The sequence below is a fragment of the Alosa pseudoharengus genome, unplaced genomic scaffold (genome assembly GCF_046254945.1).
Source record: "Alosa pseudoharengus isolate Yale_2024_CS ecotype anadromous, Long Island Sound unplaced genomic scaffold, YU_APseudo_1.1 YU_APseudo_1.1_scf_22, whole genome shotgun sequence".
Lineage (NCBI taxonomy): Eukaryota > Metazoa > Chordata > Actinopteri > Clupeiformes > Clupeidae > Alosa > Alosa pseudoharengus.
The window spans coordinates 13,078,672-13,096,193 of record NW_027468680.1 but is presented as its reverse complement, the minus strand read 5'-3'; the positions used below and the strand labels follow the sequence as shown (position 1 = coordinate 13,096,193).

The window sequence follows — 17,522 nt, the reverse complement described above, 5'->3', positions numbered from 1 at the left end:
CATGTCATCATTCTAGCCTATGCTACTGCACGAGCGAGGAATTATGAGAAAATACTGCGAAGAAATGATTTCAAGACGCTCTATCATCCGCACCAGGTACTCCAACTATAAAGTCATTTGTCACTGTGCTAGGCCCTCCGCTGCGACACCTTCCAGACCCAGCTGGAAGCCCTTTGTCCCAGCTCCACTAGAATGTTAACAAGGCCATGAGAACAGTCCTGTTCTCCGGTGGAGGTATTTATGACACTTGTAAGCCATCCCGGTTTGAACAGCTTAAGTGACTATGATAAGAGCCTGTGAAAAGAAACAACACTGCACCCATTTTCATACAGATATCATACAGATATAGACAGATACCATTATGATAAGATCGTACCAATGGCTCTGCAGGAGGTGTGGGTCTGTCACTCTTTCCCACGTCATTTGCTTCATATGTTGATGATTCTTCCTGCAATTATATTTTGAACACTACATCAATATACAAAACATACATAGCATTGTAGAACTGTCATGATGAACAATATATTGCAATTTTAGACCATTTTATGCTAACTGTACAATAATGTACACGGCCTCTCTCCACCTGCAACTACAGTTGTTTGTTCCCAGCTCAGAAAACTAAATGTGATCATGTTTCAGGTGAGCGACTGAAAACACAGACTTTTTATGAAAACAGGATTTTCATGAAATTGTATTTTAGTCCCTCATTTAGATTCAGATCTCGGTGCGATTTTGTGCAATATCCTGAATCCTATTGTGGTGCTGAAATGATGCACGAGCAATGGAGAACTGATTGATGCTTGATGGGCTAAACATAGTTGGAGTGTGTTTTCTGATATTCAGACAGTAACAGTATTTAGCCACCAGAATTATAAAAATTTTGTTGGTGAGATTCCTCCGAATCCCCCTCAAGGTTCTTGACTCTTGCACCCTGACTTTAAAACTCATTCCGGCACCGCTGCGGACACCTCAAGCAGCTGGTACTTCTTGTGGGACACGCTTCAGTGGGCCCAGTGGACCCATCACCATCGGTGTGCACCCTTGACTCAGTTTAGTCAGTGTAGGTTGAGTAAGTTACTCACCATCATGAATTAAATAACCCCCCCCCCCCCCCCCCCCAGGCAAGAATAGGAATGGAACCCATGTCACCTGCTTGGACATCAGCAAAGTGAACTACTGTACCAACAATGTTGTGGGGTCACAATTGTCCTATTACTGAACTACCGATGCATGTTCTTAGTAATACTGCCAATTTTATCACCATGGAATTCAATTGCATCAGTTGTCATGTTAATCAAATTTACTTTGATCTTTGTCTAAAAACAAGCTTTGTTGGGTCCTTGTATTTTTCGAGAAAAATGGCTTTGAATTTTATGTTGAGGAAAGAGTGGGAACCCTGAATTATCGTGACAGGGCTAACTGTATGATTAATATTGCAATATTGCAACTTATATTATCAGTGCAATATTACCTTGGCCTAATTCCAACCCTAAATCAGTATATTCTCCAGATATAGCTTCTGAATAGGCTACATGTAATAGATTTGAGGTAATCAGTCATGTTCAAATGCAGGGATGGTACATGTATTCAAAGGGACAAAGAAAATATGTCACATAATTGGGCAACACTTTACTTGACAGTATCGACATAAGAGTGACATGACACTAACCCTAAACCTAACCCTAATCCTAACCCTACCTTGTTATGACAAAAACCGAATGACACTTAATGACAGAAGCGTTATGCCGTAAACGTTTATGACTTGTTTATGACACGTTCATGACAACGTCATGTCACTCTTATGTCGATACTGTCACTCTTATGTTGATAAGTGTAACCCATAATTAAATAGAGAACAAACTGTAGCATCACATCTCTACATTGGGCTTACCTCATTGTCCGCAAAGTAGTCATCCCCAAGCACCTGTTTCATCAGCTCCTTGATCATATTACCAGAGGCAGAGAAGGCAACGGTCCCACTCTGTAAGGAGGCTATGATTTCGTCGACTGTCCGGCGGCCTGTCCTCACCAAAGTTTTGGCTGCAGCCTCCTCCTGACTTTCAACCTCTTTGCCAGCGATGTTCCTGGCCTCCTCCAAAAGCTCTGTGGCAGATTTCACACTGTGGGGGATAATGGGTCCTTTTGTCTTCTGGCCTAGGGGTGTTTTGTCCGACTCTGGTGAACGTGCAGGTCGTGCTCTCCTTCTTTTCCTCCTCTTCACCTCGCGGTGGGCTCTGGCGGACTGACCTGAGCCTGAATCATCACTGCTGTTGCTCTCACTTAAGTTATCAGAGCTCAGTGTGAGGCTGTCTCGCTGGAACAGGTGCCGTGACGTGTATGCCTTTGCCTCCCTGGTCCCGAGGGCAAGTGCCTGCACAGAGTGGATGTGCGTCTTGCGCACCTTGGTCTCTGTCGGGGGCCTCTCTGATCGGGGTTTTGGTGGAGGCTGCGGCCTCTGTGACATGGACACCGCTTTGGTGGTGCCGGCAAGCTGAGCTATAGCTGGCTTGAAGACAACAGGGCTGTCAGGAGCATTCACAAGTGGGTTTTTAGATGCCCTCTCATCACCAGGGCTCTGAGGCGTGCTCTCTTGACTGGGTGAGACTGACATTTGCTTATCAGGGAGGAGAGCAGAGGATGGGGGAGATGGCAAAAGATCCGCTCTGAACTCCATAAAACCAGGTGACATAAGACTCTGCGGTTCCAGTGGTTTCGGTGGGGCATGGTCTGCACCTTCGGAGGTCACAGGTAACTGGTCTGACCCCTGCCAATGACAGCAGTCGGAAGGTAAGGTAAGGCTGGTAGGCCTACTTTTTTCTTGCAACCGCTTGGCCTTAATTTGCTGGTATTCCATCTTGGACTTCTTGAGAAGCACTTCTACTTCCCTCTTCATCCTCAGCTCATCATAGGGCTTCAGTATTACCTTTTTACTGGGCATATTTCCCTTTTAAGGTAGGCTAACTATTAGAGTGTGTGTGTGCGTGTGACAGAAAGAAAGGAAAGAAATAAATGACTGGCGTTTTTTTAAGTATAGTATGTTAGGCCTATTTATTATTTTTTCTTCTATCGCTTATAGATAATATGTAACTTAGGCTTAGCTTATTTGGAATCAGAGAGAAGTGTTTATCAGTCCTGACATCTGAGTAACTCTGTGTCTTGGGCACCTATAGCTAAGCTGATTTTCTCCTTGTCAAATCAAGTAGGCTACAACATCAAAATAATACTAACCCATAAACCCAAAGAATTCACAACGGAACGACATTCTAAGTTAGTAAAATATTAGTCATAGTGTATCCACTTTCTGCAGGACCATAATTAAGTTCATATTTTGCACCACTTCAGCTGTGACGACGTTTTAAAATGACGTGTCAAGTAACCTAGTGGACAAGTTATAGCCCACTTACCTGTTAAGAAATGTTCTCAAAGATGTCTTCAAGGATTTAATAAAGCTGTTTTACTTCAGTAGGATAAATAGTGAATTGATTTCAGTGGGACTACTAGGCTAACGTTACTGGTGAGCCTAAACTACTGTGCATGCTAACTTTCAGTAAAACGACCTGCATCTCCTAGCAACCAAAGCACACAGGCGAGGAGCTGAAGAACTTCCTGGGGGAAAAAAGTGAACCGTAACATCAAAGATTCTAGAATCTTGTGCGTAACATTGTACAATGTAACATTGCGCGTGCGAAGATGGCCCGCAAGCTTTATTGATAGGCCTACAATATTTCCGACGTTATCGCTTAGCAATGTAATAAGAAATGTGTATTTTTACATAAACTGTATAGTGCTTTAAGTACTATTTAGGAGAACATAAATAAATACAAGGTTTGCCATTTGTCAAAACATTGGCAAACGTTAACAAACTAAAATAGGCTAATGATTAAGAAATGGCCTGAAATTAGGGTATATCTACGATCAGGAAATCAATATAACCAAAGCCTATATGGGAACATTACAGAATACAAATTTACCTGTGGTCTGTCTGAAACAAGACTTGATTATAGCAGGGTCTACATTGTTGATCTATTCTAGATCTTAGGATCGGCTAAATAGCCTATAAAATGCAAACCATCCCCTGGTTGGGAGTCATGATTTAGAATTTAGGTGCCAATTAATTTAGTCATTTGTTTATGGGCATTTGAGTAGGATCGTAGGAGACTTGTCTACGCGCATCCTTTGAGTGCCTACCACCAGGCTTAATTTCCCGTGCTTCATGGTTCGGGTAAATCGATTTGTCCTCTCTAATGGTGTTAGAGATCACTTGGAGATAATCCCCTAGAAGTGGATAATTATCGATGTCATTCGCTCATTAACGGGTTTACAGGTTGGGAAACTGTAAATCCATGTCAGCAACAGCACGCGACTGGGGAGTCTCGCGCTCTCTCTCTCTCTCTCTCTCTCAGTAACCACCGTGTGTGTGTGTGTGTGTGTGTGTGTGTGTGTGTTAGAAAATTAGTGCATATCAAATTATGTGCTCCGATCGGAGTGACAGTTTACGAACACACCCAATGTCGTCATATTTTGTTCATGAAGAGCTAGGCCCATCTCTGATAGGAAAAAACGCAGGCCCACTACAAAATTGCATATAGCCTACCACTGCATACAACCAGACAAAAAAAACAAAGCATATGTTTTCAGTGTTCATTTTGATCACAAAAAAACTCCTACAATGCAAAATAACCAATCCCCTTTAAACTGTGGTAGGCTTGGCCTGGGTAGAACTGACAGCCTGCTTAGGCTATTCACGGTAACTTACCTGCTTTCCTGACGTCATTGTGCCAAACAATGTTTGATTTTTTGTATTGGCAACTGTAGGCGTGGATACACAGTTTCTTGTCAGAATAACAATGACAGGAAAATGCACTTTGGCTTACATTCTGAGGATATGACACATGCAAAAACACAATTTACTCCTCTGCACATTTTTCTGTTTCAGGCGCATTTACAAAGGCTATCTGTCAGGCCCTGTGAATTTTGCGTCACACATTCCCTTGTATTTGTACAAGAACAAGAATAGGCCTAAGAATGCAGAATGCCAAACAACTGAGAATATACATGAATAAAATGTGAATTGTTCGTACATAATTACACCGTGATTGTATGTATTTTTTGTGAGAGTGTGAGAGTGCATCTTCAAATAGTCAGTAGGGCTACTAGTAGCCTAAGCATTAGTAAATTAGGCCTGCAAATCCTCAGTTGCTCGTTTTCTCTCTGATGTTTCGGACATGACCAAATTAAAATTCAGGACCAAGGCAAATTATTTTTAATAGACTTGTAATTGGTTGTCTGTCGTTGTATGCTATGTTGTCGGTGTTACACTCAAGATTCATATGTGGAACATGTGTTGACTTATGCGTAGAATAATAAAATTCTATATTATTTTATGTTTCGTTTAGGCTATATGTATTTATATATGTGCGTTTATCCAATGAAATGATTTTATCGGAAAGAGACGCAGCAGTTGCAAAGCGCATGTAGGTGTCACCACAGCGACCCAAACGAACAGGGGAAAGTGGGATGTGCCATTTTCTACGTAACAGCTAGGGGGAAGATCTTCGAACACCGCTCTCAAGTCACCGTGCATTCAACATTTCCTCACTTTGACGAACCCCCTCAAGCCACATCCCGCTGGTGACAGCGCACCAATAAGCTGGGACACATATTTCTCTGAAAACTTGGGTCTGGGAACTGCATGTTGACCATCTGCGGATTTCCACCATAATGTTGGGCACTGTGAAGATGGAAGGTCACGAAACTCCCGACTGGACCAGCTATTACAATGACGCGCAAGAGGTTTGTCATAACTTTTAATGAGTTTTTACTTGAACTGTTTAATAATCAGAGTAGGTTGAACAACTAGACAACGGAAGACTCGTTATTATACATAAAATGCATTGTTTTGATATTAATGCTGAATTTAAAGATTGTTCTTTATGCTAGCCACATCGAGTAGGTCCGTTTAAAAAACTAGAAGTAGAATCTGAACACATCTAAGCGACCCGTTTAACAGCATGAGTCTGTTGAACTCGCTTGGGGGCAGCACTGATCTCGTCAGTTGGCCTACCACAAGCCGTTACTGTGCCAGTCGTGACAATGGGCACAGAGCACTTGCTTGCCGCCTTTCTAGTGCCAGAACAGTCATTTACCAACATTTCTATATAATTATGGTAATGTAACACCGTAACTTTACAGGCTAACAGTTTTCTCCAATCTACAGTATTTCTGCAATTAATCATATAGTTATGCCTCCTTTATCAACTGCAATGAGATTAAATTATTTTGATTGGACTGCATTTGATATCCTACCCTTAAACAATGCATTTAATCAGTTGTTTTACGCATTTACACCTTTTACGCATGCAGGGCATGCACAACCATTACTACATTGGAGTTTAACTTATGTCCAAGATTATAAGTGTTTAAGTTAAGATGTGAAACGCATTTTTAGTAGCCTATCTACTACGTTTAATCTTACGTTGTTATTTAATTTCGTTTGAAATGTTAATTCAAAATGTTAAAACTACTTGTTGAATAACAGTAATATTTCATTGATGCACATCGAAATAAATGATCAGTATAATATGGATGGATAGGCAAGGTTGTCATATCGTTTAGGGCGTGTGGTCATAGGATAATATGACAAATTCATAATATAGTCATGAAGTGTTCAAACGTTGTTGTTCCAGGTATATTCACCCATGACCAACACCAGCATGAACGCAGGATTGGGTTCCGTGCAAAGCATGAACAGTTACATGAGCATGTCCACCAGTGGGAATATGACCTCCAGCTCTTTCAACATGTCTTATGCCAACCCCGGCTTGGGTGCAGGACTTAGCCCAGGAACCATGGCAGGGATGCCGACTGCCTCCAGCGCAATGAATGGAATAAGTGGTGGAGTACCACCTATGGGCACCGCATTGAGTCCCACTAATATGAACGCCATGTCCGCTCAGCAAGCTTCCATGAGCGCACTGAATCCTTACTCTAGTATGAGCCCCACGATGAGTCCCATGACCTATGCCCAAACTAACATCAACAGGGCAAGAGATAACAAGACCTTCAGAAGAAGTTACCCTCATGCCAAGCCCCCTTACTCGTACATTTCGCTAATCACAATGGCTATCCAGCAGTCACCGAGCAAAATGCTCACTCTCAGTGAAATATATCAGTGGATCATGGATCTCTTCCCTTACTACCGCCAAAATCAACAAAGGTGGCAAAATTCCATCAGACACTCACTGTCTTTCAATGACTGCTTCGTCAAAGTCTCCAGGTCACCGGATAAACCAGGCAAAGGTTCATACTGGGCTTTGCATCCCGATTCTGGAAATATGTTTGAAAATGGCTGTTACCTCCGCAGACAGAAGCGCTTTAAGTGTGAGAAAAAGTTGTCTCCAACTAAGGGAGCAGAGGGAAGGAAAGACCAGACAGGCGGTTCTGGCTCTCCGGCGCACGACAGTGGCAACTCCAAACCAGGGCACATGGACACAAGCTCGATTTCCAGCTCCAACCAGTCCTCCAGTCCCCACAGCTTGGACAGAAGCGGTAACCACACTGAACTAAAGAGCAGCGGGCCACCCCTGCACCCCGCAGCCAGCTCGGCCACGTCTCTGTCATCAATCCCGTTGGCCCCGCATTCTATGGGCCATGAGACCCAGCTGCACCTTAAAGATCCCCATTACTCATTCAACCACCCGTTTTCCATTAATAATTTAATGTCCTCATCGGAGCAACAGCACAAACTGGACATGAAAGCTTACGAACAAGCACTGCAATATTCATCCTATGGCTCAGGGATGTCTTCCAGCTTGCCCCTCGGCAGTGCATCTATGGCTGGGAGAGCCACAATGGACCCTTCGGCAATAGAGGCGTCTTACTATCAAGGTGTGTATTCCAGACCGGTCCTAAACACATCTTAGTATCCTCTCATTTTTACTGATCTGAGGACCGACAGAATCTTTTTATTTTATGTTATATTTTATTATTATTTTTTGCATGCACACAGTGCAAAGGACTGTTACTTTCAAATGTAAGAATGTGTAAGTGTATTATAAACTATTCTGTAAACGTGTTTCCATGAAAGATTGTATACCCCAGATGTAAATCATCGCAAGTGTATTTAAACAATTTTGAACTTGTAAAATAATGTTGTATTCCCCAAACTTGTAGTCTCTAACGACGAATGTGTCCGTGTGTTACAATGTGCATGAATGAAGGTCAATGTGGTGTTGTGGAACGCGTGCTGCAGGTTAAAAAAAAATCAAAACAACATGAAATCAAAACAAAATACAAAAACAAAGCACCTGTTTCAAGTGATTTTTATGTTGTTAGCATATTTTACATTTTTCGTTTTATTTACCATTTTGACAAAGGCGTTTCAATCCCAGTCTTGTATCAAAACAACTTTATTCCAACTTGAAACTGCATTAGAAATAATAAAAAAATATGTATTTCTTTATGAAGCAAATACTTTCAGTGGTTGGTGACATCTTTTATGCAGACAGATTGAATCTTCACTGAAGAATCAGGGAAGCCTTTCACGTTTTTGCTTCTTCCTTTTCTCTTTCTATGTGATTAAATTATTTCGTTCAAATAAAATCTGATCACGGTATTCACATTGTTGTAATTCTTCTAATTACACTATCGACGTCATGCGTCCATGCAAAGTCCTTATCGCCATTTTAGGCTATCATAGTAGGCTACCTTTTATATTTTTTTCTCTTTTAATTAGCCTATAATACCGCCTAAATGGAATTAAACAATCACAATGTAAACACGCTAATTTTATTTCAAGCTAAATAGGTCTAATATATTCTGCCCCACCCCCTTTCAACTGTTTCTGTCGAAATATTACGGTCTTTTCCCAAGAAATAATGGTCCATATTTTGTCTCAGTCATTATTGGTAAGTGACCAAGAGAAAATCCAAATATAACTAACCTAGAGCCTCAAAGACCTGTCTGATAAAAGATCGGATCGCGTTTTAAATGGGATTTTTAACAATATCATAGGGAGGCCAAATCATCTTTTTGTTAACCGTAACCTACACGAGGGGCTCCTGAACCTGAACAGATTTGACTTTGATCATGGTATTTTGTAGACACACATTTTGGCTGAGTAACCGTGAAATTCATTTAATTATCATGTAATTGCCCCCTGATGCGTAAATAAAATGGAGAAGCGCAACTGAGCATCATGAAATCACATGGAAAGGCAGGTTTACCGACATTCCCTTCTGCTCGGACATTAACCATCTTGTAGGCTGTAAATAACTTTGATCATTTTTATATCCAATTAAAACTTTTATTACAAACGTTTATTTAAAGAACTTAAATGTGAAAGGTGAAATTATATACATTCACAGCTCTATAATAGTGTAATTGTAGCATACGCTGACGCATTTATATCTACAATTGAGCAAACAAAATCTAGGTGAAAATGGCATTGATGATTATTGAAATTATAGTTCAAAAACATATTCAATTGTTCAGGTAGACAAATAGTCCATTTTAAGATCATAGGCTAAGGAATATGCTTTTTATATGATGTAGCCTACAAGGAAAAACTCTTTTAGGAACGTTTTCAAAATGGTTATCAAAAATCTCTTGCTAATTTTATTTATTATTGATTGTAGGCTATTATTAAATATGTATTTTCTTTAATTTAAGGATAGGCTACCTATTGTGCCAAATAGCGAATCAGTGTCGATGGTAGGCTACCTTATAGCCTATAAAACAAAAGCCTCAATTATTTTTTATTATTATAAAATACTGAACAGCTTTATGATTTCGCACAGTCGAATTTGTAAATGATTGCTTTGAAAATGCATTTAGAATGCACTACTTGTCGAATTTGTAGGCTATTAATAAAAAACTGAAGGTAGCCTATGCCTTGTCCACGTCAAATATCTGCATATATAAACAATAACGAATAATGATTTCGATATTGTAACCAATGAGATAACATCTACCTATATGATATGATCAATTGACAATAGAAATGGCCTCAGGTCTGTGTGACCGAGGGGTAGGCTATTCCTCCCCTCACTTGAGATTGCAGGCGTAATGGCAATTGGTTAATTGACAAAAGAAACACAAGTAGGCCTACGTGTTGAAAAAAGTTCTCCCGTTAGAGCGAAGTTGTTTGCATGAGAAATCTTTTAACTTTACATGGATCGTGTCCATTGGTTTGCCCAGCTGTTGAAAAAGGTTTGCCTTTGCGGTGTGGACGCTGCTGCTAGAAATGTCGAAAGATAAAAGGTGAGGGGCAATAATTGTGTATTATTATTCCGCCTAGATTTCACAATTTTTTATCATGTTAGAAATACTTTGACCATTTCTTGCTTCCCTGGATGTCACAAAAATGTGAATCGGACAAATTAGTTTGCCTACAACGTGGTTAAAGGCAGACTATTTTCAACTAAATACATCTTTATTATTTTATTATTATTATTATTATTAATATTATTATGTTGTTGTTGTTGTTGTTGTTGTTGTTGTAAGTAGCCTATTTTAGGCTACACCTGTGTCAGTCTCAGCATCGAGTGCGCTCACTGAAGTCCACCAGCCTTTATTAATTCGAAACATATGCTATCAGCGGGCAGTGTCCAGCAACGAGATTTCACTAGCGTCTTGTTTTCCAACTTATGTGGCATTTCTCGTAAGGCCATCAAAAGAACTGGCGCTTTCTTCAGCCTTATGGACAAAAATTTCTACTACAATGCGCCAACTCCTTTACTTCAAAAGCGGCCATCAGCAAGCCTACCCGTAGATCTTTCTTCTCTGTCTTTTCATTCTGTGGTTTTAGAAAGCCACTACAGGACCAAGGCGCTCCTAATACCTTTTGATGGGGATTGAATTAATTATCTCCAATAACACAATTGTGCTCAGGCAACGAAAAGAGCAAAGCAATACCCCTTCAAAATCACACGCGAAAGAAAGGGGGCTTTCAAAAGAAGAGGGAGAGAAGAGGGAGAGATCTCTATCCGAAATCAGCTTTAGTAGCAGCTGGTTTTCCATTAAAAATTATACGGAAGAAGTTTATTAAGGCTTTGTCCCCTCCTAATATGCGCCGACTATGTTAGGTTGGTGGTCTCCTCGCCTGCCTGCTTGTAGCCTCGTGTTTAGTGTCTTTATTATAGGCTACCGTTTGAGAAGCAGCGAACAGGATCGCACTTGATCTAGGCCTATTTTATTTATGGAACAATGAGAATAGGAGTAGATTAGCATACCGGTAGGCTGCATCATCCTACATTTCACATTAAACTAAATGCAGAGGCAAACCAATAATTACACTAAATCATCTTGAGTGATTACCATAGAACACCACACCAATAACCTAATTTAAGTTAGGTCTATTCCTGGGGGTCATATTAGTCAATAAATGCAACTTTGCAATTGATGGCTAGATTTGAAGACTACAAGGTTCATTTTTAAAGTGCATGCCTATTTAGGAAGTCCACCTTCATGGATAGGTGTGACTTGCTACGTGCTCTGATTTAGGGCTCACAGTAGCCAAGTGCAGTTGCTGTCAAAATGTGTGGATGGACGGTGCAAAGTGAAAAGGCTTGGAAATAGTTGGTGTCGTTATAGCAACAGGATCAGTCACGCTTTTCTCTAAGGGTCATTCAGCACCGTGGCTGCTGGAACGCGTTTTTAATTAAAGCGTATAAAAACTTGTTTTGTAGTCATGTCATCGTGCGATTGGTTCTCAAAATGGATAATCAGGATCCCCCTTTGATGGCCCGGTGCAGCACCCGGCAGGACTCCATGGAGAGATGCACATTATCTGAGCCCCCAAATCCTACAGCACTGAGTCGGCTGCTGCAAAAATATAGACATCCAGCTCGAAAGATTGATGTCAGTGGGGCAAATACATAGGCCTAATAAACATTCGATATTTCTCAGGAACAGATGCTTTTTGCAACCCAGGCGTCCACACGTACACACGGAAAGTTTAACTTGTTTTACAAGTAGGATTATCCTACAGAGAAACCTACACAGAGACCTCGTGGATTAAATAGTGGGGGACACCCAGGTTGTGCGATCTCCACGGTTACCAATGGAGGAGAAATCGACAAGCTTGTCTTGGTGTCAAGCATTATCTAAGGGGAGGGCAACACAGCAGCATGTCCCGCCTAGCCAACACCTCCTTTTCTTTCCACCATAACTTTCAGAGCGACCAGTGCGCCCATCCAACATATTTCTGAGTACATAATCGATCATGTTCGGGTACACAAGTCACTGCACTGCCCTCCTCAAGCAAATGACACTGGGACGGGGACAGGGCTCGGGAGGGTCAACTCATCAATATGAGAAAAGGAAACGTAAACGATGCGGATATAATTGGTTGGTATACAGTCCTCAGCAAAGGTCATCCGATCTCTTTGGCACTCTCATGTTTGGGAATTATCAACATGCAAAATCGCTTCTTGAGATTACCGACCAGTTGCTGCAAACAGGACTGAAAAACGGTCAAATAGTTGAAGGTGGGCCACGCATGTGAAAGTAGGCCTCTCCAAGAACGCACGTTCAGCCACCTGACTGAAATAGAATAGGGACAGCACATTTAAAAAAAAGTTATCAACCCAATCAACATTAGGCCTATTGTACACAATTTCGTGTAATTATAGGATGGTGACATGAGGGAATGGATTTAGCTTTTCCCTCCTATACTTCCTAGACTGTATAACACAATTATTTTTTCGCGAGGCTGTGCATGGCTAACCATTTTAATTATATTGCCTACGTAAAGCACTTTTCCGAAAACAATTTTAGATGACGCAGGGCCATACACTCTCCTCAATCAAAACAACTACCCATATTTTGCCAGGAAGGACTTTGCATTTCACAATTTGTGTGAAAATTCTTCAGGCCTATAGTTTTAATTTATTCTTTTTTTAGAAGACGTCTAAAACGGATATCTTATATTAAGGAAGTAATAAGATGGGGAAAAAAACCGTAATATTAACACACCTCACAAAAGTATTTTACTGATTTAATATCAGAGGGATGATACAGGACTTCTCTCTGCCACCCAAAGATATGTCCCAAATTAGTACCTTTTGAGAACTGAACCTTAGATAAATACAGGTAGTCAAACAGACAGCGTTATCTTTAATTTGAAGTTAATAGCCCTCTGGTGACTAAACATATTAGCTAACGACAGAGTTTAGGAAGCATTAGCTCATAAATCATTTTGCATGAATTTTGGGACAGGAAACCGTAGAATATCTGGCTTTTTTGTGTAGGCTATATCATTCAATTAAAGTAGCCTATGTCAACAAACAATAAATAATAATAATAATAATAAAATAATTGATGCAGAAACTGCTAATATTTCCATGAATTTATTTTATACCTTAATAATACATATTTTCTCACTGACATACTGTTGATGGTGGGTAATGTTTTTAAAAATAAAGTGAGACATAAAATATACTGACCAAGTCACCCTATCTATAGGATTACAATGAATGCTTTAAAATACTGATAGATTTAGTTTCCTTACAAAAGTCCCTTTTCTGAAGTACATAGAACACACAAACAAAACAATACCGTTATAATACTGAACACCAGTTTTCCTTATAAAAATCCTGCTCTTAACACCTTATAGTTTGTAGTGTCTGAACCTTATAATCACACAGTGTGTGAGAGAAGCCGGTTTCCCTCATCCTGACCAGACTTCCACATCAACACAAACAGTGATGCTAAAAAAATCAATACTCCAATAAGAAAAAAAGAAAAGATTTTCAGCAGAAAGTGGAATGGAAGGGAGATAGCTGTAACGCATGGCAGTAACAACCAAGTGGTTAAACATTTACAATTCTACTTTTTTCCTCTTTCTCTCTCCCCCTTTCTCTCCCGCTTTCCTTCTCTTTTTGGGAGCGAGGCTTGGAATGAGGCTTTTTTTTGTGTGAGTGCTCCACTTCTAACAACTGTTTGCCCAGTCAAGGCTGTGGCTGTGTTTACTCAGCGCTAAACGCCACTGCCTGGTCACCAGATGTGGCCGCCCGGCCGGTCAGTCGGCAGGTCAGCCCTTTTTTTTGCGTGGAGCCTCCGCGAGTCAGATCACCGTCCTCACGCTCCCTGTGCCCACCTTCTTCCTCAACACCTCCACCAGCCGCTCCAACCTACAGAGAGAGAGGGAGGGAGGGAGGGAGGGAGGGAGGGAGGGAAAGAGAGAGAAATGGATAAAGGGAAAAACAGGAAAAGTGAGAGACCGAGAAGAGTATGTGCTCTTCTCTCTCCTGGGTCACGTTTAAACACAAAGGGAACATTTCAAGAGGAGAGATGGCCAGAGATGGAAAAAGATGCAAAGAAAAAAAAATAGATCCAAGACAAGAGACACACACATGCTTCATCAAGTGGGCAAAACACAGCACCCGTACCAAAACCCACATCTCAATCCCTTAAAATATCCTCCCACAGAAGTGTCCAGTATTTTTTTTAATCTGATGAATTGACAGACTCTTGGGTTCTACTCAAAAGGACGGAAAAAAAGAGGAGAATGTTCTTGTGTCCTGCTCCAGACCAACTGGACAAGTGTGTGAGACAAGACAGAGAGACGGGCTAAAATGATGGCTGGATGGAATTCTCTTTTTTTCCACTATTTGTCAGGGTGTCAGAACACCCGAGTTAAAAAAAAGAGGGTCCGAATGCAAACAGTCAGAAGGTCTCTTGTTGTGGGTTTAAAGCTGTGGAGGGCAGGGGGAAATAATGATACAAAATAAGGAAGAATTTCAATGCAATAACATTTGTCACAGAAATATATAATGAACACACACACCTAGGACTAGCTAATAAAGGAAATTGCACAAATAAACAAACAAACAGATGAAAAAAGTTTATCCTGGGGATGAAAATCTTCGGAGCACTGGCTATAGTAGAGCAGAAAAACATTTTGCAGAGTGTGAAAGAGCTACCTTGATTGAATAACTTGAACAAATTGAAAATTCAAGATGTCCAAGACTACAGTCATGACCACTGAGCTTTCAAATTAAATTGAAAATCCCAGTTTGAGTCCTGGAAATGCACTGGGATTCCTCCCGTAAAGTGAGGATTTTAGCCGCATCCCAAATCATCCTATACTGTGATCTTCCCACACTTAGGGATGCAGCCGCGTATGGAAATCAAAATCTTCCCACAGACAACCTCATTTTCTGTGAAGCCTCTGCTGTGTTGTCACTGAATAACAATACACAGAGCGGTAAGGCTGTTTACTATGCAGCGTATCCAAACACTAGGTTATTCTAATAATTCAGCTTCCTGGCAGCCGAAGAATTGATTTCTTTAAAAAGGTTTTTGATAAGATGCATGCCACAAACTTCACTAGAGTACTGGGAGAAGAACAACATTAAGAGTCACGTGCACATTATCAAAATCATTAAAAACTATCTTTTAGTATTTAAAATGTTAAAATCATTTCGGAAGTTAATGTGACAATTTAGGTGTTATATCAATGACATTATAAAAATGAAATCTTATCAATAAATACTTGTGCTTGGATTAAAAAACAAACCAAAAAAAGAGAAAAAAAAATCTGATTATGAACTGATATGTAAAATAACATTACAAAATATTAAAGATGCATGTTTGTCATATTGCTTATTTTGCATGCTTGTCATTTATCATTTTTATCATATATGTTACATTAAATATGAAAAAGAAACTAGCTATTGACTGTTTAGGAGAACAAGTGAACGTTTGTGCTTGCAGTGGAGACGGCACAAAAGCGAGTGAACAGCCTACAGCACAAACATGCCATTGGTTCACCGGTCGGAGTGTCCCTTGGCTACGGCGTGGCCTCAGGGAGCGCTCTGACCCGCGTCTCCACCTGTTTTTCTGCTCGCCGAGATCTGTGCCAGCCAACGCTGCCATATGTGTTTCACTGCGTCTGAGCTCCCTTAGTGCGAGGGCGTGCATGTGTGCGTGTGTGTGTGTGTGTGTGTGTCTGACGGTGTTTTTTCTAGACACACACTCACAGCAAGAGTCTGTGTAACGTCAACTTGTAGTGGAGAGGGAATGAGTGTGTACACTATGTATAGAGGAGAAGTTAGAGAGAGAGAGAGAGAGAGAGAGAGAGCTGAAGTGGGGAGAGAGAGGGAGAAAGAGAGAGGAAAGAGACTCAGACAGAAAGGAAACGAAAAAGAAGAAAAAAGAGAGGAAGCCTAAAAAGGTACACTAATATTTAGAAAAGGTCGTTGTCACTAAACACTCAGGGCCAAGCACATAGACCACAGACATCCCCTGGACACACACACACATACGCACACACACACATACGCACACACACACACACACACACACACACACAAACACCTCACACACTTGCTCTGCTTGCTCTACAAATACATATACACAAACACCTTGTCCCGCTCGTGTGCCAGAGTAGGTTTTTTTTCTTCTTCCTCCTCCTCTTCTTCACCCCCAGCTTTTTAAATATATTTATCAGCCCCTTTGTCACGTTTGCACAATTAGCGTGTGCGAGTCTGACCAGTGGGGACGTCTAAGGTGGACCGGTGTGCGGAGGGGATTTGGAAAGAGGGACGTGTTTGCCCAGGGTGGCCGGTAAACCCAAACATACACGCAAGGGAGGAGCTGTGCAAAAGTATAAATCCCGATTAAGAATTCACAGTGTCGCAAAACCAACAATTATAGCTGGAAGGAGGCAGAGTAAACAAGCGACCCTTGCATAAATTTTTTTTTTTCAAAAAGCCGCACGTTGGGGCTGTTTTTTGGGGGGTTGGGGGTGTGGTGTGTGTGAGTGTGTGGGAGAGGGTAGGAGTGAGGGTGATGTGGGTGTTGCATTCTATAGACTGAAAGAACATTTTGGTATTTTTTTCATGAAATCCATACTTTTTTTTTGGCTGCTGGGATTGGGCAGTCATCACGATCTGCAGACAAAAGATGCCTCCCGTCAATTAATTTCACTGGCTCTCCAATTCCTTCGTCCTCTTGTCTTGTTTTCTTTCTTGTTTTTATTTGGTCAGTCAAACGGCCACTGCTCTTACAATACTTTTGGCAGAGCCACCGTGCACAAACAAACAAATGCCAACACAAAGTTTTAAAAAACAACAAAAAAAGCGCCCCACACAGAAGCGAAAGCACCGAGGGGGCACGGGGCCAGAAACCTGGTCGGCTCCACACGAGCGCCACAGACACCGTGGCTCAGCGGGAGGCGGCAGTCGGCCGGAGGCCGTCAACGCGCTGCCCTCCTGAGCTGCCCCAGCCCCTGCCTCCCTGCACCCCCCCCCTCCCGCACTCCCTCCCTGCCGGCCCTCCCCGAATGAAAAGGCCTCTTTGTGTGGCTCCTCTCACGGCCAAGTTTGATTCAGAGGGCCATTAGACATTCAGCCGAGCCCTCCTCTACTTCTCTCACCCTCTCTCTCTCTCCCTCCTTCCCTCCCCACATCCATCCATCCATCCATCCATCCATCTATCCACCCCCCCCCTTGTTTCTTCTGCCTTCCTCTCAGTCAATGGGGAGTTCTGGGCTCCGGCACTCAGGTGCCACATTCTGG

General features: G+C 41.6%; 2 protein-coding genes across 2 annotated transcripts in view; one reads left to right on the top strand and one right to left on the bottom strand.

The window, feature by feature from the left end:
- The first annotated feature begins 5,617 nt into the window (after window positions 1-5,617).
- On the top strand, window positions 5,618-8,606 carry foxa1 (forkhead box A1). Its single transcript, XM_076299894.1, has 2 exons — window positions 5,618-5,793; window positions 6,687-8,606. Exons 1-2 carry the CDS (start codon window positions 5,722-5,724, stop codon window positions 7,920-7,922), a joined length of 1,308 nt encoding a protein of 435 aa, XP_076156009.1. The 5' UTR covers window positions 5,618-5,721; the 3' UTR covers window positions 7,923-8,606.
- A 4,727-nt stretch (window positions 8,607-13,333) lies between these two features.
- Window positions 13,334-17,522, bottom strand: part of mipol1 (mirror-image polydactyly 1) — a 58,528-nt gene continuing 54,339 nt past the window's right edge. The window contains exon 14 of the mRNA XM_076300604.1: window positions 13,334-14,132. Coding sequence (XP_076156719.1) covers window positions 14,066-14,132 — 67 coding nt within the window. The 3' untranslated portion in view covers window positions 13,334-14,065. The remainder of the gene's footprint in view (window positions 14,133-17,522) is intronic.

What these genes read in the sequence shown, in the direction of transcription:
- foxa1 (XM_076299894.1), top strand. Translation starts at nt 5,722, where the DNA reads ATGTTGGGCACTGTGAAGATGGAAGGTCACGAAACTCCCGACTGGACC. An exon ending in ATTACAATGACGCGCAAGAG is followed by an intron (nt 5,794 to 6,686) that starts GTTTGTCATAAC and finishes TTGTTGTTCCAG; the next exon opens with GTATATTCACCCATGACCAA.